The following is a 23,779-nucleotide window of genomic DNA, read 5'->3' as shown; positions in this document are numbered from 1 at the left end:
TTTTTAAATATTTTTTAAATTTTTTAAATATATCTTAGTGCATATGTGAATTTAGTTTAGTTGTTCTTTTTCATAGTTATCAGGTCAAATGTGTATTGTGATACTGATATCATTAAAGTTTCAATAGGCAGAACTTTTCCTTTGATACAAATGAATTTATTACTTCATTGGTTTACATAATAAAAATGTGAGGATCTACAAATTAAAAGTATGACTCACCTTTATAAAAAAAGTCATTGGATGGAATGGAAGGTAAATACCATTTACTACAAATGTATAATATTTATCTTGCATAATTACCCATCTGAATTCATAGACAGCTATATGCATTTTAGCACTTCAATGTTTTGTTCTATTCTACTGATGATCTTTCAAAGTGTAATTTCTAAAACACTAATTGCACTATGTTCTGCACAAATGGGTAAAGCTGATGAGATGCAATGAAAAAAACTACTTTTGTAGAATGAAAGTAAGCAAACATTTTTCCTTCAAACATTCCACCGCTATTGTCACATACTAACAAACTAAAAATTCAAATGTTATTTCTTCATAGAAATTGAGAATTAGTATCTTTATTAGCTCTAGTAAGAGTTCCATAAGTCAAATATAGTTGATTTTTTAAGTTTACACCATTATTTCTTGTTGGTTTTCACTATAGCTAAGAATTTTATGTACCAAAGCTGTGTAGATGTGACACTTAAAAGAAATTTCAGTGATGGCCTCCAAATGTGCTAAAATCTAGCATGTGCTACTTTCATTTTAGAAACAAATTTATTTTTAAGCTCCCTTTTATCTTACTTCTACTTAAATTATTGTCTTGAATTTAATGTTTTGTATGTGTGTGTGTGTGTGTGTCTGTATATAAAACTGAATTTATTTGAATAAAAGAAACAAGATTTGGAGAACTTGGATGCCTGAAATCTGGCCTTATTTATCCAGCTGTCTGATGAAAGATATTATCTTTCCCCATAAAGTTGTCAGGTTTTGGACTATCTCAGTTGCAACAATATTACACTGATTTTATCATAACTGATATCCTGAAGCAAAGAAGTTCTTTGTCTTATAGCAACTGAATGTTGGAGTTCCAAATTAAAAAAAAAAAAAAACAAACTATTTATGCATTTGGAAATGCAGGGGAAATTATTCTTCTATAAACATGAAAATCCCTTCATAACATGTCTAACTTTCCAGGAAGAATTAGGCAGCCTAGCCATTCTATATTTACATATACTGCCTTTTAAGCAGCCGATCAACAAAGAAGAAAAAAAAAATCAGAATGCACAAAAACTGCATTAATTTTCTATAAATGTCTTCCCTTTTGTCATTAAAAACTATGAGCAGTTTCTTCTGTGAACACAAGAAACCTGCCTGTGAAATTCAGGAAGTTAGTTTTCTTGCAATTTTAATGCTAAGATTAGGCTAATTCAGGCTATTGAGTTATGAATTACCTTAGTGTTGAGTGTCATGAATTTCTTAGGAACGTTTATGTGCTCAGGCTCTGATCTGAGTACCTTCCAGCCACTCCTAATGTGTTTAGTGAGAGGGGTTTGGAGAGGGAAGGGTTGTATTCTCTCTGTGTAGTAAACAAGAAGGTTGAAACAGAATATAGATGAAATGGCTTGGCCAGTGTCACACATGGAACAAATAGAAGCACCAGTAACTGAACACAGACCTCCAGTTCTAGACTAGACCATCTGTTTGCCAGCCGTATTTATTATTTATGATTCTGTCTATGATCAGTTATTAAATTCATATATCAGTTTTTTAAATGGAATGACACATTTCACTGTTCATGCAGTGCCTTTCCAGTTCTATGATTTCCTTTGAGAAACAGAATTTACCTTATTTACTGAGCAACTACAAGCCTTCAAGGGAAAGAATATAGTATTTTTATCTAAATAGTGTAATAGACATTAATTTCCACTCTGCTTTCATTTGACTTTCTTTTTTGCTTATAGGGCTGTTGACAATTGTTAGCAGTATTTCAGCATAAAATAAACAGTTGCATCTGATCAAAGAGACTTTTTGTCATTGAGAAAATAAAATTCTAATAAAGAAATACAAATAAATTTACATATAAACTAATCATACAACATAGAAGAAGATTTAAAAAATTTTCTTAAACTTGATCATTTGTTTGTTCCCACCCTTAAGGGGATGGGAGCACCTAAGATTCATAAATGCTCATTGTTGAAAGGAATTATAAAAGTCAGAGGGTCCACAATAACTCACAAAGTCTTATTAGTAAATTACACACTTAGCATAGAATTTTAGTCTCTGACTTCATGTATTAGCACATGGCAGTGGGTTTTGGATTAAGGGGTAAGGGAAAAAAGAGAGAGAGAGAGGGAGAGGGGAGAGAGAGAGGAATAAAAGAGGAGGAGAGAAAAAGGGGGAAAGTGTGGAAGAAGAAAGGAAGGAGGAGAGGAGATCACCAGTCCAGGCTCCAGTTTTAATCCCGCTGATGGGATGTCCAGGTTCCTGGGGGGCACCACCCAGGCTTGGTGGGGATGCCTTTTTAGAGACAGGTTTTCTCTGCCTTGGAGAAAGGTTTCTTGTTTTCTATGCAAACTGTTACCATGTGCAGTCTGCTCTTTTAGACCTGTCTGGAAATGTGTCTGAGGGCTTCAGGGCTCTTGTGTGGTCTTGATCCCCCACACAGTGCTTGCCCACTTCTCAATCTCATTCCTGTGCTTGCATTGAACTTTGTTGTGCTTATCTCCAGGAACAAGAACAAGGACGTTTGTCCTGGAGAAACGCTGCCCTACCTCCACACAGCCCCTTGTCCAGACACATCTTGTTCTTTCCCACAACAATCCTTGGTTATTATCAACAATCCTTGGTAGTCATTACCAACAGTCCATGGTTGGCTTCACATCCAAGCAGCTATTGGCATTTGGGATGTGCGCATCAGCCTCTTATCTTCTGTGCTTCTACACCATTGCAGATTGTCTGCCTCCTTTTTCACATGATCTTTTTACATCCACACTGCTAAATAATGGGATCTCATTACTTTCATTGGGCATGGGGAAGCCAGTGTACCTTTCTGCTTTTATGTATTTAATTTAAATCAGTTTTTACCTGTTTTTGGTAGATGTAGAAGGAGAAGAAGCGCACTTGCATTCAGAAAGGGACTTGAGGATGGAAAAAGTATGTTTCTTTCCACAAAGATGCTAGAGATCCTCTGTGGACTTTAACTTTTTGGTCCATACAAGCTTCCGTGTTGATAAGAGCTTTGGGCACTCTCAGGAATAGGACCATGCCTACGTCTGGAAAACAGAACTGCACAGACTTGAATAGTAGGATGGCATTTTATTAAAATATCTGTTTTTAATATAAATTTATTAACTGAACAGGGGAGAATAACAAAGTTACTGCTCAGTAAAGAATGTCAGATATTATATGCTGGTTGAGACTGTGTGAGTCTATCAAGATATCTAGTGGAAACTTCAGTGCAAAGGAAATTGTTAGCCCAATGTGAGATGAACACCATTGCCTACAGAATTAGTGTTTATATATAGCCAAGGCAAAGGTTTGCAATAGTCATGTGCATTCTCAATTCTAAATTAATTCAGCAACTCCCAAGGAAATTACGTCCATACCATCATAGATGTGTAATTTAATATTTCTGCTTGTGTTCAGCAATATCAGAAATATATGGAGATGTTGAGAAGTAAAATGAGCAAGAAAAACCAATGTTGGAATATTTGTTGTACAGTGTTATAAATTGTTGTTATTCCTTTCCTTTGGTTGCTCCATGTGGAAAACTGATGGTCTCATCTCTCCTCTTCTTTTAAGAATTATTTACAGGGAATGATTCATCTCACCTATTGTAGATGCCTGTTTCAGAATGGGATCATTCCCTCTCAGAAAGTTCCTCTCCCTGTCTTCAGTGGCTAGATAAAACTGAGATAACTGGTTTCAGCTATACAAAGCTTTTTTAATGACAAGTTTGGCCACACATATTCTACCTCCTGGCTTGGAAGGGGTTTGTTTTTAATGGAACAATTACAGAAATAGGCAAAAATTATTATTAATGAGGGCAAACTGGCATGTGAGAAGAACTTGGAAAGACTGGGATCAGTCATCTTAAATAAGAGATGAATAAGAGCAGGCGTGATTAAACTAACAAAATAGAGGATGTTAAAAAAGTCAAGGAACTCCAAACACCATCTTGTGAAAAAAAAATGCAAGGAGGCTTGCACAAACACAAAACATATGAATTCTAAGTTCAACAGTAGAAAGGGCTCAGGTCTTTTATGAGTACATGAAGTTATATTAATTAGATTTTTACTTATATGAGAAAATAGGAACACTTAGAGTAAAAGGGAGCCACATATCAATGAGCACTGGGAAGAACAGTCATTTTCTAAATGCCTGTGTCCATTCTTAGAACTATTGACATGTACTAGTATATTTTCTTGAAGTATCTGCCATTGATAACTGTCAAAGGCTGGATACAAGCTAAAACAGTGATTTGATCTAATGTGGCAATTTTTGTATTTATATTCTTTGTTTCAAGTGTGAATACATAACGTTAAAGGGACAGCTAGTTCATTTCAGATGCCATACAAATGGTTAGGTTTTGCATTAAATCCTCTTATGATGTTAGAGCGTGCAGTTGTACCAGAACATCTATCCATAAAATGTGAAGTAGCTTTCTAAAGATTGTGGTAGGAATGCATGAATTTTGCAAAACTCTGAAGTGCCAGTGAAAACTTACACTGAGTCCAAACAGATTCTGGTTTTGAAATCTTCATCCTGTTATTTTTACTCTTTCCCACTACCTTTCTTATCTATTAAAATCATAGCTATTAAAAGCCAAATACATAACAAATTACAAAATCTCATATGAATGCCAATGTTTTAAAAAGGGGTCTTGTTGACATTTTATTTTTTCTAATAGTGCATGTAAGAAAATTGTCACATTCTTTCTTTTTTTTATACAGCAAAAATACTGTGTCTGCAACTCAAAACTGCATCTTTAAAATAGTATTACAGTTCATGCATAGTTTAAGAAATTGGCTATGTAATACTGAAGGTAGAAGATGCTGCGTGATAGGTCTACCAAGTGAAGTACTAATAGAAATCTATTATAGCTCTGTCTCTGGGCTTCAGTCAAGAGGTACTTACAAATTCCAGCTGCTGTTAACACATGGCAGCATTAAGAACCTGAGCTCTATGATGATTACTGTTTCCTTAATGTAGCACAGTAACTGATATTAGTTCCTTTTTTTTTTTACCATTGGTTTTATTTTGTTCTTTAAGGAAATTGTGTTATTGTTTGGAAAGAATACTATCTGTTGAATGTTGTCCTCCCTAGATCACATACACTATTAGAAGAAAGAATTTGTGTTAGCTATAACTATTTGGTAAGCTGTATACAAAGCAGATCTTAGAAGTCAAGCTTAATCAAATTTTGCTGTGCTAGTTGCATTAGTGGCATTTTTACTGGTCTTTTAGACTGTAGGCAAATCTGATTCAATTGCAGTGTTAGCTCTGTGTTTATTCAACCACTAAGGAGCATCTGGTTAAAACATTTTATAACATTTCACAGTAGCAGACAATCTTCTCCAAAGTATTTCAAAATTGAAATTGAAAATGTAAAGGCAATCTCAGTAAAAACTACTTGATAGAAAGGTTACACAGTCATTTTCATGGTCTTTTAATCTGTAGGAAAAGGAATTCCCTGTAGTGAGCTACTTCTGAAATGTGTTCTGCAGCTCACCATGGAGGAAGTACTAATATTCCATGGGAACAACACTTATAGTTCCTGCAGACCTCAGGACATGCCAGACCTGCCTTTTCTCTTGGGCTCCATCCCAGTCTGTGAGCAGCCAGGAACTCCAGGAAGATGACAGGAAGGTTGTGCTTAGCCCAGCATCCTCAGTGGGTGCTTGAAACTCCCTCTTGAGCAACTGCACAGCCTTTTCCTGAAGTCCAAGTCCAAGTCAGAACTGTGTCACCTGCTGCACCTTCAGTGTGGGAACCACAACTAGGATTTAATTTGAATATATCAGTGAATGTGCAGTCAGTACCAGTCCATGTGCATACATTCTCACCATCCAGGATTGGCAAATGAGATCAGAAGCTCATGAGATCAGAAGCTACATAAGATGAGCTTCTCATGACATCAGATCAGAAGCTACAAATCCTTGCCACGTCTGATGCTATGAACTTGTCACTGCCAAGGACTGCATCGACACACTCATCCAAGACTCTGTGATTCATTAAGACTGTGATCTGTTCAAGTGGTCCATTGTTTTGTAGGACTTCATGTTACAGTGAAAATAATGTTGCTAGAGGCATGATTTTCCTCTTCATTATACTTCTTTTCTAGCTGGATTGTAGCATTCTGGAATACTGTTGTGGACAAAGTGAAAAGCTCTTCAGAATAGCTGTTCTTAAGGGATTAAACGATTATCATCTCTGTTGCGTTTCTTTCATCTTATAATCAACTTCAAGATGGTACTGGATAACTCACTGTGAAGTGATTAGATATTTGAATTTGAAAGTATTTGATCTCCTTTTTAACCGTGTTTAAACAGGTGTATTTCTTTCCATTAATGTTAATACACTTCTGGTTCCTTATAACTGTTCCCTTACTAGAATATTTGAGTGACATTCAGAGGATAAATCTGTCTAACAGAAACTGATATGCTAGGGGAAAAATATCAAACTCTCTTATTTACATTAATACGAATAAATAAAATTAAGAAATTACAAAATATTTCTGTACCTGAGTTAGGTATAGAGAATGGAAACTTAGTATTTCAGAGAAGACTTAATGGGAGACAGGATCTTTCACTTAAATAATCACCAGTTTTCAAAAGCTTTTTTTACATTGTGATTATATAATTGTTAATGTTTCTAACCTGAATTGATTACAGAGCAGTTTTTATTGATAAAATAAATATTTTAGTTAATATTGTACAGCTTTCATTTTGCTAATTTATACAGTGTTGCTAAGATCCATATATTCCTCAAGAAATTTTCATTTATATTCACTCTTTTCTGAATATAGTGTTTCTAGATTTTCAGTCCTTTTAAAAATTTAATCTTCGTACATGAGATGTGGCATAAAAAATTCAGTTTTTTATATAATCTTAAATATATTACGGTCTAATAAAAATTAAATGGTATTATTAAAAATGCCTAAACCATGCATTACTTTCTTGGTCTGTTAGGCATTTACAATTCTGTCTCACTGAAAATAAATTACACTTTGGTCCTCAAGCTTTTTAAGTATTTTGGAAATTTTTACTACACTTCCTAATATTTTGGGGTTTTTTCCTGAGGGTTTCTAAAATATGTTGCTGTCATTTGTAGGAAAGTTTTTTTTTTTACAATTATATTAATCATAACTGACCTGGAATATCCAGATTCATGTAAGACAGGCAGTGCTACTACATTTGGATGAAACAGTGAATTCTCTTACATTCAGATATTTTTATGTACTTTATTACTTTTGTAGCTGAGTCATTGTCAGAACAAATAGGGGTAACACTTAAGTGTGATTCTGTTATCCTTCATTGGCTCCTATTACAGCAACAAAACCTTGTTGTATTTTTGTGAATTTGTTTCAAACTGCTGTGTTGTTATTATTACTACAAAACAGCTAGTTACGGAGATTAAAATCCAAAACAGTACTTCTTGTACTCAACAGCAAGAGGTCATGCTTTGGATTTTAGGCACATTTTCAACATGCAACTGCTTAGACGCTTCTCTCTCAAATCTCTATCTACAGCAAAACTAAGTTTTGTCCTTAATGGAGCTGCAGGTTCTCAGTTGATCCTTTAGGTATTCTGCTCCTGGATTATTGCACAGACAGAGACATCAAACTTGGCCCAGTATTTCATAGGAGCCAGTGGAGATGAAAGCAGATTTGAGGTGCTTATAGTCCCCTGGGCTGCAGAGGAAATGTGCTGCTGTGTTCTGTATTCTTTTGAGTTTCCCAAGGGCTAATGGCCCCATGCCCAAGATATTGCATTGCTGTAGTCCAGCTGAAAGGTGACAAAGGTATGTACTACAGAGGCCAAATCATCAACAGTAAAAATGGGATAAATTCTTGTACCTGTTTCATTGTCAGAGAGAGATGTCCAGGATCAGTTCTAAATTGCAGACTGACTTGTCTAAATGGGTTTGTGTAATATCAGCCATAAGGTCTTTGAAGTGTTTTTTTCCAGCTACCAAGTGTAACTTATCTTTTCCTCAGTTTCTGCCTCCACTTTCTGCTTTTGATCCATGAGCTCAAGTACTGAGGCAGTTTACACAGTGTTTTCAGTGGAGTTCATGACATCTCTCTAGTTCTTTCAGTACTTGTGTATTTTAAATAAATTTGAAGAAAAAGAGAGCCATGAAGAACGTTTTCCTACTGCTCCTCTCTGCTTATGACTCTCTTGAAATAAACTGTTTCAAATCAGTCAGCCACTTTTACATGCTGTTCATAGTTCATTGGCTATGTCAAATGTTGTAGAGAGGCTGAATAAAAAGGAGTGGGGAAGACTTCAGTGCTCATGATGTGGGTTGTCTAACAGTGACAATAATGCCCTTTCTAGCCCATGTCCTGAAAGAAATTCAGATCATGACAGGTGATTTCTAGTACCCAGTTGAAAGTGTAGGCAACAAGAATATAATAATCAAGATATAGCAAGAATATATTTTGAATGTGATGTTGGGTTCAGATGTGTGCTTATAGTGCTGTCTTAACTTGTGAAGCTCAAAGCATAAACTCTGCTGCAACATGGCAGCTGCACAGCAATGAGCAGATGTGCATTTGAAATCATGAGAACCAAGCAGACTGTTCACAAAAGATAAACATTTAAGACAGTGAGAAAATTGCAGGGCTCATCAGAGGACATTTGCCACTTCCAAAGTTTGCACCATGGGTTTGCAGCCTTGAACAAATAGGGGAACTCAACTGACCACCTCTCAACCTATTCATGTGCCCATAACCTTCAATACTCAATTTTTGATCTTTTTATAAAAACAGAATCCTGTGTCCCAGAGTATCTACTTTGTCCATTCTAGAACAAGAATGTCTCAAGAATGACTTAGAGGAATGAGTATTGTACCATTAGCAGGACTCTGTTTTTCTACAGAGTATTCTTTTTATTTGAGTCTTTCCCTATCTGAGTCTATGTAGCTTGCAAGATCTGAGTGCAGCTTTAAATAGTACGGCTAAACATGAAATATATAAATGTGTGTGTGTGTTTTTTTTTTTTCATGGAGTCTGCAAATCAGCTAGAGAATAGTATTTTTTTCAGTACTAGAATAAAATATATTAAGATATGAAGGAGGCAAAAATTATACACCATCTAGCTACACTGAATTTTGCTTGATGTTTACCTTATTTCTCCAGGGAACATGGGGAGATTGCAGGTGATCATCTGCTCAAACTGGAGCTTTAGGTGGGTACATACACACCCTCCTCTGAATCTACCAAAGCTGGGTGAGTGAGGTAAACAGCTGTCAAGTGGACCCTTGGCTCAGCAAAGTGATGTCTAATGAACAGACTTAGAGATCTGGCAGCACTGAAAAGCAGGGTGACCATTTGCCACTTGGAGTTTAAGGAAGTTTTAAATTAAGTTCCAGTTTAGACAGCAGTTCAGTGTACTAATCTACTCATCTATTTTTTATTAGGTTTTTTCATGTCTTTTCTTATAGGTATGTGCTCATTTCTTTCTCAAGTTTTGTCTGTTGTATTTTATAGTTTCTTGTTAAATGTAACCTCAAGCTTGACTGGAACTTTAAGGCAACAACAGTTGATGAATACTAATGATAAAAATAGTTAGCTATGTAAACCATGAAGCAAAGCATTTCATGTTTTCAAATAAATCTATTCAGAAGAGATAAAAGGATAAAAAATATGAAATACTTTATATATACCTAAAGATTTTGTTTTTTAATTCCTGTGTTTTTTCCTCATCAGACACGTGGAACAAGTAGTCAGTCTCTGAATCAGCCTGAGGGCTTTTACTGAGTAATTAAAAGCTCTGAAGTTAGGCATCTAGTTCTCAGCAAGTATGATGGTTTTAAAGCAGTAACACTTAGTTGCTGCGTCTCACCCTCGAATCCGCAGGAACAGATCCCCTGTGGAGCACGGCCAGCCGGGCAGTGGGGCCAGTCGGGCAGAGGGAAGGGTTTCTCCTTGGATCCCAGGGGGCTTGGAGAAGCTCCCTCATGAGTCCAAAGACGAGCTGGTCCCACAAGCAAAGGAAAGAGGCGCTCTCCCTCAGGATTAGTTCCGAAGTTTAATGAGGGCCTGGAGAGATCCCAGGCCACACCCGACCTCCAAGGGCATCCGGAGCAAGAGAGGGAGTCTCCCTGCCCACAGCAGCCAGATATAGGGAGGCGGGGAAACCCGAGCAGCCAACGGGGGAAGGACACGGGAGTGGCTCTCGGGGGCAAGGCCTCAGAGTGACCACTGAGGAGGGGGTGGGGGAGGAGTCCCAGCCAGGGTCCCGGTACCTGGTGACCCTGCCAGGAGGATCTGGACAAAGGGGAAGGGTCACCAGGTGATGGACACATCACCTGGGAGGAGACAGGGGGATGGGTTGGGTTTGATGGACATACAGGTACTGATGGGAAAGCTGGGATGAACCAAACAGATACAAAGAGGGGATATGGAGGGACAAACCATGAGGGGATATACAGTGCAAACACAACTCTACACTTAGTGAAATAGGAAAAGATGAGGAATTTTATGTTATTTTGACCTAAGTATAGAGATTAAGATTTATTTCAAAATATTAGCTTGAATATTTGTACATTGTAGGCTATATAATTTAACACATTTTTTCCTAAACATTTTTGGTTTGTTCTTCATTTTATCTCTTCTTAACATTTGTTTCTGGTTCTTGTTCAACAGCTTTTTGATATTAAGTAATAACTCAATGGTGCTATATTATGGTCATGTCAAAAGGGCTTGATGGAAACAGGAATTTCTATTTCCAGATGATTTTTTGGCAGGTTAGGTTTCTGGATCACTTAATATTTTAAGTATTCTTTTTTAAAGAGCAGATACCAGGATTGAAGGCAGTATTCCAATGTTGGTGTTATACAGGGCATTTTGTATCTGCAGCATAAACAACACTTCTCCCTTATATGTGTAACTAAGTATGGGTTCACTCTTTATGTCAACGTAAGATTCTTAAAAGCTCATGCCATGTTGTTTTTCCAGTAAGATTCCAGAGCTCTGTATGGTTACCTCTATGATAAACCTCCCATTTGGGACAGATTTCTTTTTTCCAGGCATCTAGTTTTGACTACAACAAGTATTTTGTTTGAACAGACAAATTTAATGCACAATTCAGCCTATTGTATCCAAGTACCATGCCTTCCATGTTACATACTATTGCATTATTCTCTGACTAATCCATAAAAAAATATTTTTTATAATATGATATAACATTTTATCATTATACAGTTATTATATTCTGTATTACACATCAAATATTACCTAGTAAGAATGATGGAGTGTATTATAGATTATGTGGTACATACAATTGTATTATTAGATATTATTATAATACAGGTATTATTAGTTCTACTTAATTCCAAATCAGGGATTAAAATATTTATTAATGATATTGTTCCAACAATTGCTCATTAAATAAATCCACCAGAGGCACACACTTGGTGCTAGTTCCAAATGGCAATTCTTTCTTGAGCTCTCCAAGACATTTCTTATTTTGCCTATAAAACCTGGAGATCCTTGTGTATTTCAGTAGATCTGGTCCAAGGGTCAGAAGATTAAAAAGAAGCAGTAAACAAGACTCACATAAGCAAGGGTCATTTATATTCAACATAAAAATAATTTTTCCTAAGTGAAACAGAATGGGAAGACATGAGAAGGCGAACTGCACAACCTAACAATGCAAAATGAGCCAGCACACAGATGCAGAGGCTCAGAGGTTCTTCTGTGGAGTTTTCCTTGTCAGAAAAAGAAGGCAGAAGTGATTGAGAGGAGAGGACTGGGGTAGTATGGTCACTGAGAAGGATTCACTCAAGAGTTACCTACCCAAGTACCTCCACTGGCACAGTGGGATCAATCATAAGGATGCCATTACTTATGGCATCAGCCATAAGGAATTCAGAAAATTAGACCTGTTAAGAAAGAAGGGACAAAATTTGGCAGGTCTAGGGTGTCCAAGACTACTTCCATCATTCAGAGAGAAGAAAATCAGGCAAAGTACACATCAATGGATAAGGTATATTGCAGGTAGAAAATAGGGCATCAAGAACAAAGTGTACTGAAAGCAGTAGTGAGGGAGCACACTCATAAAAAAAGGAGACTATTTATTACAGAGAAGAAATAACTGAAGGTAGTATATATTGTTGGTGCAGTTCTCCCCTCTGTTAGTAATTCATTTATTGTCCACCTTTCGAAATAATTGCAAAAAAAATGAACAGCATTGAAGTTAAAGGGAAGTGCATTTCTATCTTAAAAGTAATATAATTCTGTGACACTTTAAATGCTTCCTGATGCTATCCTACCTAGCTAAAACTTCTGACTGCCATTACTCTGATAGCAGGTGCTGTTTCAGGAAGCAGAACCAGGGGGATCTTCATTATTTTTCTGTGTTTACTAAAGATCAGAATGGATTTTCTCCACTTTTAGGTTTTCAAATAAGTGAAGTTAATATACACATTAGTAACAAAGCAGTTACTTTGCCCCGCAGGAATCCCACCAACAGGGAAGCAAGCAGGATGAGTAGAAATAACCAGTTGGTTAATCAGAAGAGAAGGCAGCTTGTTGAAGAATCTGTCATCCCTGAATCTTCAATTGGTGGGTCATTTTGTCATTGGCAGGGACTCCTTACATTAAGTGTAATTTTTGCTCTCATTGCTCAATCAGGATGACAGCTTTCGTTCTAAATGCAGTGAAAGTCTTGGCCCTAATTTAAATTATTCCCTGATAATTTATTTAGAAATATCAAATGAATGGAAAAGCAGTAAAATTTAGATGTGCCAGATATAATCAAATTTTAACTCTGGATGTAAACTTTATTCTTAAACCATTGAGATAGTGTATGTGGTCAATTTCTGCAGTCTCTAGTAATTGTTTTCAGGTTATTTGGTGGTGGTAGTTGTTTTCTGAACAGTTTTCATGTCATGTGTTTCTTAGAGTAATTCCAACTGAAATACAATATTTCATGCCTGTGTCATCATTGTATAGTTTAATGTATATTCAAGTGATGAATCTGCTTAATTTCTTGAATTATTTTGTAACAATATGGAATTTTTTTTGAATCTGTTTGTTTTACAGGCTGTTGCTTTGAAAGTCTGTGAAACATTTTGTTCTTTTCATTGATGTTTCCATAAGCAGTTTGCATATGAAGTTAAAAAAAATGGGGGGGGGGGGGCGGAGGGGATTTGGCATTTTCCAGTTAATATCATTTATTTTAATGAAAAGGCAGTAAAGTAGTCATCTCTGCCTCATGGCAGGCAGACAACCTGTTATTCTACAGACCTTTTGGCATTATTCAAGTCACAAGGAATAAATTGGAAGACGAACCAACAGTATGAGAGCCAAATGTCATATATCTATATTACTCTGAAGCTCAGTGCATCAAGGAGAGCTGTGAGAGTGTTGTAACAAGTGGCTCTATAGAGCAAATGAATATTGAAGAAAAGGATGTCAGTACAAGGTTTAAATAGAATTTTCATACAGTAGACAAACATGATTTGGAAATTTTTTTCACTGGGCCACATACAATGAATGGTATTTTTAACAGGAAAGCTGGTCCCCTTGGAAATTGAATCCAAACTTTCTGACTGAAGGAGAGGAAAGATAGTGTAAGAAATTGTGGAGAAGCAGTAAAGGAAAATTGCTGAATCACAAAGTAAGTAGCATTTTTTCAGTACTTTGGCTTCCTTGAAAATATAAGACCAAAATGTAACATAATTTGAAATTAGTGAAAAAGGCAGTAGGATTCTTAGGTCCTTTCTCCCTGTGAAGTCACCGTGGGTTTTCTGAGTAGGCTGCTCCCTGTGACATTCAATTTAGATTGCATTGAATTATACAATGAGAAGAGGTATTTTAATAGAAAATGGGCTTTGGATTATCATGGACAGATCAGAAGAGTGAAAGGGTGACATCATTATATTTGAAATCAGGCAAAAAAGGACTATATTCAGAATCATACAATCATAGAATGGGTTGGGTTGAAAGGGACCTTGAAGATCATCTCGTTCTAACACTTGGACATGGACAGGGACATCTTCCGCTAAACAAGATTGTTCAATGCCCCAACCAACCGGGCCTTGAACACATCATGAGATGGAACATCCACAACTTCCCTGGGCAACCTGTTCCAGTGTCTCACCACCCTCACAGTAAAGTATTTCTTTCATATATCTAGCCTAAATTTCCCCTCTTTCAGTTTGAACACATTACTCCCTGTCCTATCACGAAGTTTCTGACACAGGGTTCACTTCTGACTTCCCTGTAGGCCCCTTCAGACATTGGCAGGTTGCTGTGAGTTCTCCACACAACCTGTTCTCCAGGCTGACCAGCCCAAACTTTCCCAAGCTCTCTTCACAGGGGAGATGCTCCAGCCCATTTCTCAACTTCTCTGGACTTGATCCAACAGTTCCATGTCCTTCTTATTTGGGGGCACCAGAACCAGGACTTCAGGCCTAAATCATCCATTGCATTTGAAATGTGGAAAATATTTTATGAGACAATAAGTGTATTGTAAAAGCAACAAGGCAGTACTGCTGAATGGCTCACAGTACTCAAAAGCAGTTCAGATACAATCTAGCATGTTAATTCAGGAAATTGCAATCCTTAGCAGTTTCCTGAAATAATTTAAAGAAAATGCACAACTTTACTTACTGTATATACCTAAATAATGAGATAGCAGGGAACTTGATATATATAGATTTTGGAGAGTTATGATAGAAATATTTATGAATGCTTAATCTCATTTGCATGACTACAATAAATAGGGGGGAAACACTGCTATTCATGGCATGTCCTAAAAGCAGGGAAATGTAAATTGCAGGGAAATGATGATTTGAAGACCCAGCCTGTGTGCTTGGCATGCTTCTGTCTCTAAATCAGGAGGACTAGTATATAATATTGCTGAGCCTTTCAGTGTGGGGGAAAAAATATGAACAATTAAGAAAATAACTTAGTTCATGGACTGCTGCAGAAATAATTTATACATATGGTATATATCTTGTTATACCTTCCGCTGCTTAAAAAATGGTTGTTCAATAGCAAAGCTTCAAAGGCAAGGTATTATGCCTTCAGATGTAGGCATTTGATAAATTGCACTGTGTATGGAAGGTAGGGGCCTCTGTAACCTGTTGTTTCTCATAATACCTCAGTTAACTAGAAACCAAAAGTTTTTAGAAACAAACATATGAAATTCCTCTGATTTCAAACTCTATGACTTTTAAAGAGAAAGTAGTAATTTTGGATTTAGTTACGTAACTTTTGCTGTTTTACCCAATTTAAATGTATTATTATTTTACCTAATTTAAAAGTATCGTTATTTAAGTCATACATTAGACAAGAAATTATTTGGAAAGCCAAGTAACCATTTCTATGACTTTTAAAGAAATAGTCTTTTTGTTTGTTTGGGGTTTTTTTGGGTAGTAACCAAAATGAACCTTTACACAAGTAGAAATGCTGTGAGAAAGAACCCTGACATTTTCATTCTCATTAGTTTATCACTTATGTTATATTTGTCATCCTGTATTTATTTATGTGATATGTGTGACATTTCTCCTCACAGGTCTCTGTAAAAATTTCTGCCTGCATAAAAGACATTAAATGACAGCTTTCTTCCCAAGGTCAGCTTCAGTTTCTTTAAAGTCAAAGTGAGGACCATCCATCTTAAGTAGTAAAATTAATGATTGCTAAGAATGTTTGCATAGTGGAGAAATCTAAGCTAGTTTGAAGTTACCTTCTTCACTTGTAAATATCTGGTGTATGGCCATAGCATCAGAGATCTCAGCACAGTTTAATTTATCCTGGGTCTTATTTGGCTTTAGAGACTTGTCCTACTGAGCAAACCTGTTGAAAGACAACTCAGTGTCAGTCTCTGCTGGTTCTGCAGTGCATTCACTGCTCTTCTGTTTAAGTAATAGAGAAGATTGCTTAATTCCCTGATTGCCACTTAGGACAGATACTGAGTTATCTAGAAAAATACAGAGCAGAATTGCAATCTCTACTGTATATTTTGGCATGTTTTATACTGATATGAATTAATGAAAAAATATTATTTATCAGATAAATATAGTATATTTCTAAAAGCATGACTAAGAAGTACTGCCTATGAGAGAGTCTTTCCATATAAAAAGAAAAAATATTATGGCCAAATTCTGTATTTATGCTTTTATTTCAGGAACTTGGAGATCTGACTATATGTAAATTGTTGTTGGGTTTGTTGGAAAAAAGCTGAAGTGACTGATGAATATATGCAGCTGTTTATAAAATAAAAGACTAGGCTATATTTGAATGTGCATTCCTTTCTAAAAAGTACTTATTTCAGTGAACTAATAAACATAAAACTTCAAAAGGCAGCTTATATTAAACATCACTCTTTTAGGTTATTCATTTATTCCATTTTGATTTATGGTTAAAATATTCCTGTCAGAAATAAAGTGCCATTTATCTAATCCAGTTTCCTATGAAAATACACTTAGGTGATTTTGGAAGACTTCAATTACCTAATTGTATAAGAGAATAATTTAGATCTCACAGTCAGTAACTTGAGATGCTGATTATTAATCAATTTTCAGTGTAAGATCAGACAGCTTACCCGAGGCACTACATACCTTGAAATATCTCAGTATATTTTGCTAAGAGTGTCAAATGAATAGTGACCTGTGAAATAAAGATCAATATGCTGTGACACAGCATTTTCATAATCACAGGGATGAATTTATCATTTGCTTGAGCTAAATGAAAATGAAAATTTAACACTCCAAGGCCATCTCGCTTGCAGATTACTTTTGGCAAGATTCCAAAAATCCACAACTTTAAATAAATGTAGCATTTCTTCAGATTACAACAGCTAAGTACTTAGCAGTTTATTTGTCATTTACTTATCACCCAACATATTTTGCTAATCTCTGCTGAAAGGCTGTTCAGAAAGTGACTCTTAATTCAAAGAGTCAGTTAGTGGCCTTCAGGGTGTTGAACAAACACCATGTAAAGTTGAGGGCCATTTTTCAAGAGCAGCTTCCAAACATTAAAGGTATGTGTCCTGGTTTATTTATGGCTATAACTCAGATATTTTGGATTAAACCTTTGCCTTCTGAAAATTAATAGCAAAACTCCAGTTAACTTCCATTTAGACAGGTTATCAGCATTATGTGATCTTCCTGTGCTAAATTCTGAGATTTCATCATAATACTAAAAAATATTAAAAAAACAAATTTTGCTATGCGGTTATTGTGCAATCTCTCAGGTATTTAAGTCTGTAATTTTTCTTTGAATTATCTGAATTACTTGCAAATTGCATAGGTTATAACAATTTTTTTTATTTTGTTAAAAGCTTCTTCAGTGGATGATCTCTAAACATAGATGCATTTTATGCATTTTTTGACACATAGAGCCACTGAGAAGGGCACTTCAGCTGTAAAGAGCACCAAATCACTTGCAGGTTCAAAACAAATGAGAGGTGGTACTGAATCATAGAGGAGGTGTTCAGGCCATGGGCTTCATGACAGTTCAAAAAACTGCTAGACAAATCCATAAAATAAATATACATCATGATGATCTGCAGAAATACATGTGTGAGTTAGAGACTCCTGAATGTACCAAGGGAAGGTAAATAAAGGAATTATCACTTCCTAGGCCCCTTGGTAAGTTACTTAAATAGCCCATCAACCTCTTTTTAAAAAAAAATCTCTAATTTAAGTTCAGAGTTTTTCTAGCTTTGGCTTCAATTTGCACCTATCTGTATGGCATTCCTTGTAAGCATAAAAAGGTATTTACTATCCAAAATACATTTCCTAGGGAGATACCATTATAGTCTTGATTTGAATTGATTGAAGGATCAGTCCTTCAATCTCTTCAATCTCTTTTTTTTTTCCCCAGAGTATTTATTGTCTTGTTATAAGACATTATAACAAGACATTATGTAACATTATAACAAGACATTATGTAACATGCTAGGTATGTTTTTTGGAAATTGTATAGTTACTGTTATTTTTTTTTCTCAATTCTTTTAAGTTCCTCAGTGTCCTTCTTGAAGTACAGGCACCAGAAAGTAGATACAGTAATTCCTTCCTAATTTTCCTAACACTGTATTCTGAAATAAAATCACTCTTGTATTACATTTAGATATTATCCTACTTATGCATTCAAGGATTGTATTCACAGTCTTAGGTAAAGCATCAGAGTAGATGATCTTCATTTGATTACTTTCTATGACTCCTCAGCCTTTTCAGTTCCTGCTTCCAGGACAGCATCTCCATCTTGTGATTCTGACCTGCATTCATCCTTCACTGGTGAATAAGCTTACATTTCTATTATGATATGTGGTATTTTAAAGGATCCTTTTCATTAAGAAACTGTGTGACTAGTCTATCTCCAGCTATCATGTTTTCTCTAAAGACTTGATTAAGTGTGGCCACATTTCAAACTTGTCCTTACCTCAAGAGCAATAGAATGTCATCATGTTTTAGTCTTACACCAGAGCCAACAATGAGCTGAAGGAATTTAATTTCAGTATTTCTGTGATGTCAGGCTGACATTCTGAATGTTTATGGCCATGTAAGGTTCATCATTGCAACATAAGGCTTGAATTTTGTCTGATCAAGTGTACTTCACAAGAGGTTAATAGTTCACTGATAGTGAAATTAAGCACTAGTATAGATTGTTTATTGCCAATAGATTAATCTTAACAATCAATGTTAAAATTTCCAAAAAGGTGGGAAGTTGATAGTTTGAGGGATTCTTGAAATAAATGAAGATTAATAATATTTATTGATGAGGAAAATAATGAAATTTTAATCTAAGTAGGACTTCTTTAGCGAAGAGGGAAGGACATAGTACAAACTGAATTTCTGCATTTTAGGCTGTTGTATATAGATTATTTTCTTTTAATGTTACTAGGTTTTTCTCAGGGGTGTTTTTGGAGTTAAACAGGAAATCCTATCCCTTTGTGTAAAGCTTTGTTGAAAACTGAATTACCAAACTACTTCTTCAGTATAGAATTTCTTTGACATTTCCAGAGCATCCAAAGGGTAATAAAATGTACCTCTACTAAAGAGCATGGATCATTCTGGAATTTTCAGTTTTATCTATGTAGAAGTTACATTTTGCATGATGCAAGATGGCAGGAATATTACCATTCAATGCTAATGATGATGGAAGAGTTTGCAGCACTATAATTCCAGCAATGTTTTGTCATCTGTAATAGTTGACAGTAATAATAAACAATTTTGAACTAAATTATTAATAAAACATAATTATTAATTAAATTAATTGAATTATTATGAATTAGATTATTAATAAAGCTGTGGTCTGGACATTGGTATAAACCAATGAAATATTTTTCTAAATGATGAATGAATGTTGAGATTCAACAATTAATCAGTTTTTTAAATTATTTAACTTTTGTATAAATGAATTTCTAGTAGAAAAGCTATGGAGAACTAATACAAATACTTTACAGAATACCATTAATACCATTTTATCAGCCTAATTTATCACTGCATCAAATAATATTGCCAGATGTATTTAATAAAACTGAGCCCCGTGTGCTAATGTTGTTAATTGAATTGCTGTCTTCTACCAGCTTCTGTCTCAGAAATAAATATTAACAACTGTTACTCTTCAAAGACCTTTTTTAACTATTGGAGTATTCACTTTAGGATATAATAACATACAAATTAGCTTATTTTTCTTACAGTCACAAGGAGTAAGTCTTCTGTTAACATAATCTTTGTTTCAACATAAGCTTGCAGCATGTGGATGGTCATGGGGCACTTGGGAAAATTTTAATGTCAGCTTGACCTATCTTAAGGCCTAGAGGTCTTGGTTTGCATACTGTACTATGCAACTTTGAGGGTCTCTGCCACAGGTGATTGAATTTGGGGAGTTAGGCATGAGGTGTAGAATCTAAATTAGTGCTAGAAGTGCTAAACTTGCACAGGTCATACTGTAATTAACTTTTACCTCCTGTTGAATATATATAATGATACTTCTTTTTAAAAAATTGAGCTCCTCATATAGATGCACTACACAAAAAACTTTTTTTCATACAGAATTTAAATTTTAGGACTCTTGAGCTCATCAAAAATAATATTGGTGTTGGATATCTACAGTTAAGTATGTCTGTTTTGCATAGTCTTTTGGGTTTTAAATACCAAATCTCTTTCCTTACAGAGAAGTCAATCAGGATTCTGATGGCTGTATCAGCTTCAAAGACTTTGAATCTGCAATGAAGTATGGACAAGATGAAGTATCACCAGTGTACTTTGCCTAAGGAATATTTTCTGGTAAAAAGACAAAGTGAAAACTTTAGATCTCAAGATATTTAAAAATCAATGAAACTTCATTTGTTTCAGCCAGCATTTTAAGAACTTTGACTGTAAGTGTAGCTCTGAAGAGCAGCCTTTGAAGATTTACTGTTGACAAGTTGGGTGTATTAATTTACATGTGTATATGTGTGTAGAATGCTTAAAATATTTGAAATCTCAATTGATTCACAATCACACTACTTAGGGATTGGAATTCTGTACTTTTTCTTTTTGACTTAACAGACAAAAAAGAGCAATTATAATTTTCAGTTACTGTGAAATTTACTTGTTCACTTTTTCAATAGACCAAAATATCTCACATGTATAGAGACATGTAGATTGAATTTATGGTAGAAAATGCCTGTTGGCTTTGGGTTTTTTTATCAGTAGTATATTTGTATTCCCTTTACTGTTTTATGTACATATATTGCTCTTTTTTATGTATTACACATTGTTTTTAATTTAACATTTATTAGTTAATTAGCTACATTATTTTGTTCTGAACAATTCCCAAGAACTGTGTATGTAAGGAAGCAAGCATAAGTACTTAGCTTTTTTTTTTTTTTAGTTTTTTAATGGATTTAAAAATAAATTTTTTAGGCCTGGATCTCAGTCTGGCAGGCTGAAAATTCTGTGTATTCAAACCTCCATCTGACTTTTAGGGAAGAATTTGGACATACACAGATGAATATACACTAGCAAGATGACAGAAATTTCCCAACAGTTGAGGGACAGTATAAGGTAGAAGCTTTCATTGGTTTTGAAGTTGTCTTCACTCCTCTCTCTCTTTCTCAGTCTATTCTGTCCAGTAACTGGGAGATGTTCTTACCTGCTGTAACTTTATATACATCTATCCAAGCTGTGCTATAATGAGAGAAATCCTTTTTATTCTATTTATTTTATCTGTGATCACTTCCTACTGTCGTCTTGTGTTCATATTAGTAGCAGTAATAGTAACAGAAAATAGGGATTTCATTATGGGCACTGTCTCTGATCATGTGTCCCATGCCATGGCTTCATTTCTATTTACCTGCCAGTTGTTAAGTTGCTTGTTGTAGAGATTTTTTTTTTTAACTGCCCAGAAGCAATCCTCTCCTCAAGAGAGCCTAGAGTCTGTAGCATTTACTTAATCCTGCTGAAAATAAATAGTAAAATAACAAATAATAATAATGATCAGTAAGAGGAAGAGAGTATCAATTTTACCCTTAGGTCAAGAGAGTCTCCAATTTTTTTTCAAATTTCAGTGAGACATTCCAGAGTACAATTTATGGGTGAAGTATTTATAAAATGATGTCTATGTTTTCTGTTCCTGTTACATGTTTGTTTCTCTCTAGGTACAATGAAACTGGAATCTTTCTCTTTTACAATTATAGGGCAGGTGATATGTAAATAAAGAAAGGAAGTTGGAGTATATCAGCAGATATACCTGATTCTGTATATAAAAACCAGGTACCTGCTAGATGAAATGAGCTGTAACTCAAATATCAGGCTAATCAGTGGGAGCAAACTGGTGCTGCCTTTGAAAGGTGATGGTAAGACATGCTAATAAGTTGGAGCTTTGCCTTAGAAATGCCATTTCCCAATAGATGAATGTTTTCATAAGAAAATCATCACCATAGATGTTAATTAGCAATATCATCACATGCTCTTTTGAGATGCAGGAGATGGAATTATTATCCCACAGGGATAGTTGCTACAGGTCGATGCACAGTCATGAGAAAATGTATGACACTTTTCTGTGTTATTACTTGGACTGTATTTTTTTGTTCAGTAGACCTCAGTTTTTTGGTGCCCAGACCCTGTACCCTTCCTAAACACTAAATCCATGCAGTATTATTTTATTGTAATACATTATTTTATCATTATTTATTATTTTACTTATTTAAAAATAATTATTTAGTTCATAAAGAGCAGTTAAAAATGCTATGGGGTCCTGTTTATATTTCTACTATATGTGTGATTTGTTGTATAAATAGCTGCCTATGTATATGTTATCTTGTTACATGTATAATATTCTGTTAAATATTTTACCAAAGAGAAAGATCTTTGTATGCTTTTAACAGTGAGTAATGTATATATCTTGTATATATGGCAAGGAACTCTAGAGAGAAAGTGCTCTCATCTCCTTTATTTTCATATGTTCTCAAAGCTCATTTTCTCAAGGACTTGAAAAGGTGCTATGAACTCGAATTGCTGAGTCAACATAAACTCCAGGAGAGGCCACTGATATTTTTTTACCATGTTGGAATTTTTTTAGAAAAGAGCAGATCTATATTAAAGGATGATAAGTACACTCATTTCTCTTCCCATGAGGACTGACAGAAATGAACTGCTGATGACCACAGTGAAGTGGAACTGAATAGGTCCTGGCCATGAATAGGCCATATTCCTTTTGAATACTAGAATGGAAATTAATTACTAGCTACTGCTTGTCTGGGTTTTGGCTAGCAAACTGCAGAAACACTTCAGCCTTGGCTAAAACCAGATAAAATTAGGAGTGACACTTATTAGGTGATGGCCTTTCTTACTAATGGTTTGGGAAAGAAACAAAAGCAATAGCTACACAGCCATTGGGTGAAAGAGGCTACATGCTCCTCAGTTTTTGTTTTCTGCTGCTGGTGTTAGAGCTCAACATCAAATGTCAACATGGAAGGATTGGCAGAGCTAAGAGCTATGACTAACCTTAACCTACAAGCTGCAACTCTGAAAACTCAGTTTAACAAGAGTGATATAAAACAAGACTATTCACTCATTAGCAGGTTACATTCTTATCTGCAACATTTCCAAAATTGTAAATAAATCAATGATGAAAGTGGTATGAGCCGAGATAATAATTTTTTTTGTTTGATCACGGCCATCTTTGCTCCTGGGAGCCATAACTGTCTAAATCTCCAGGACTGAAAAAAAAAAAAAGTTGCAGTAGCTAAAGAGCCATTGCTCTCTAACAAATAGTTATTCGTGTACCTTATGCAACAGGGGATGTTCAGGATTTGCTTACCAGAATTTTATACTGTCTTTCCAAAGTTGGGTACATTTGCTTTCTTACTACATAAACTTTTCTTGTTTTCTGACACCTCATTTGCTTAACAAACAGGATTTCCTTGTTAAAAGTATCCATTTAAAAATATTTACTTTTCAAATAATCATCTGTGATCATCTGTTTAAATTATTTTCAAATGTGTCCTTTTTATGCTTAGCCAATTGCAATCATTTCATGGCAAATAGAGTATATAACCATAAAATGTTATCAAAGTATATTTGTTTTGTTCCCCTGGGGCTTCTGCAATTC

The 23,779-nt window shown here is 35.2% G+C and overlaps 1 protein-coding gene across 1 annotated transcript in view; it reads left to right on the top strand.

Moving 5' to 3' along the window:
• The window catches only part of EFCAB11 (EF-hand calcium binding domain 11), a 58,382-nt gene extending 34,821 nt beyond the window's left edge, over window positions 1-23,561 (top strand). Inside the window, exon 4 of the mRNA XM_072930654.1 lies at window positions 20,357-23,561. Coding sequence (XP_072786755.1) covers window positions 20,357-20,456 — 100 coding nt within the window. The 3' untranslated portion in view covers window positions 20,457-23,561. The remainder of the gene's footprint in view (window positions 1-20,356) is intronic.
• Window positions 23,562-23,779: the final 218 nt, after the last annotated feature.

This window comes from Taeniopygia guttata, chromosome 5 (genome assembly GCF_048771995.1).
Source record: "Taeniopygia guttata chromosome 5, bTaeGut7.mat, whole genome shotgun sequence".
NCBI classification, from domain to species: domain Eukaryota; kingdom Metazoa; phylum Chordata; class Aves; order Passeriformes; family Estrildidae; genus Taeniopygia; species Taeniopygia guttata.
Note: the sequence above shows the minus strand (reverse complement) of the source record. Positions and strands in the feature narration are given on the sequence as shown.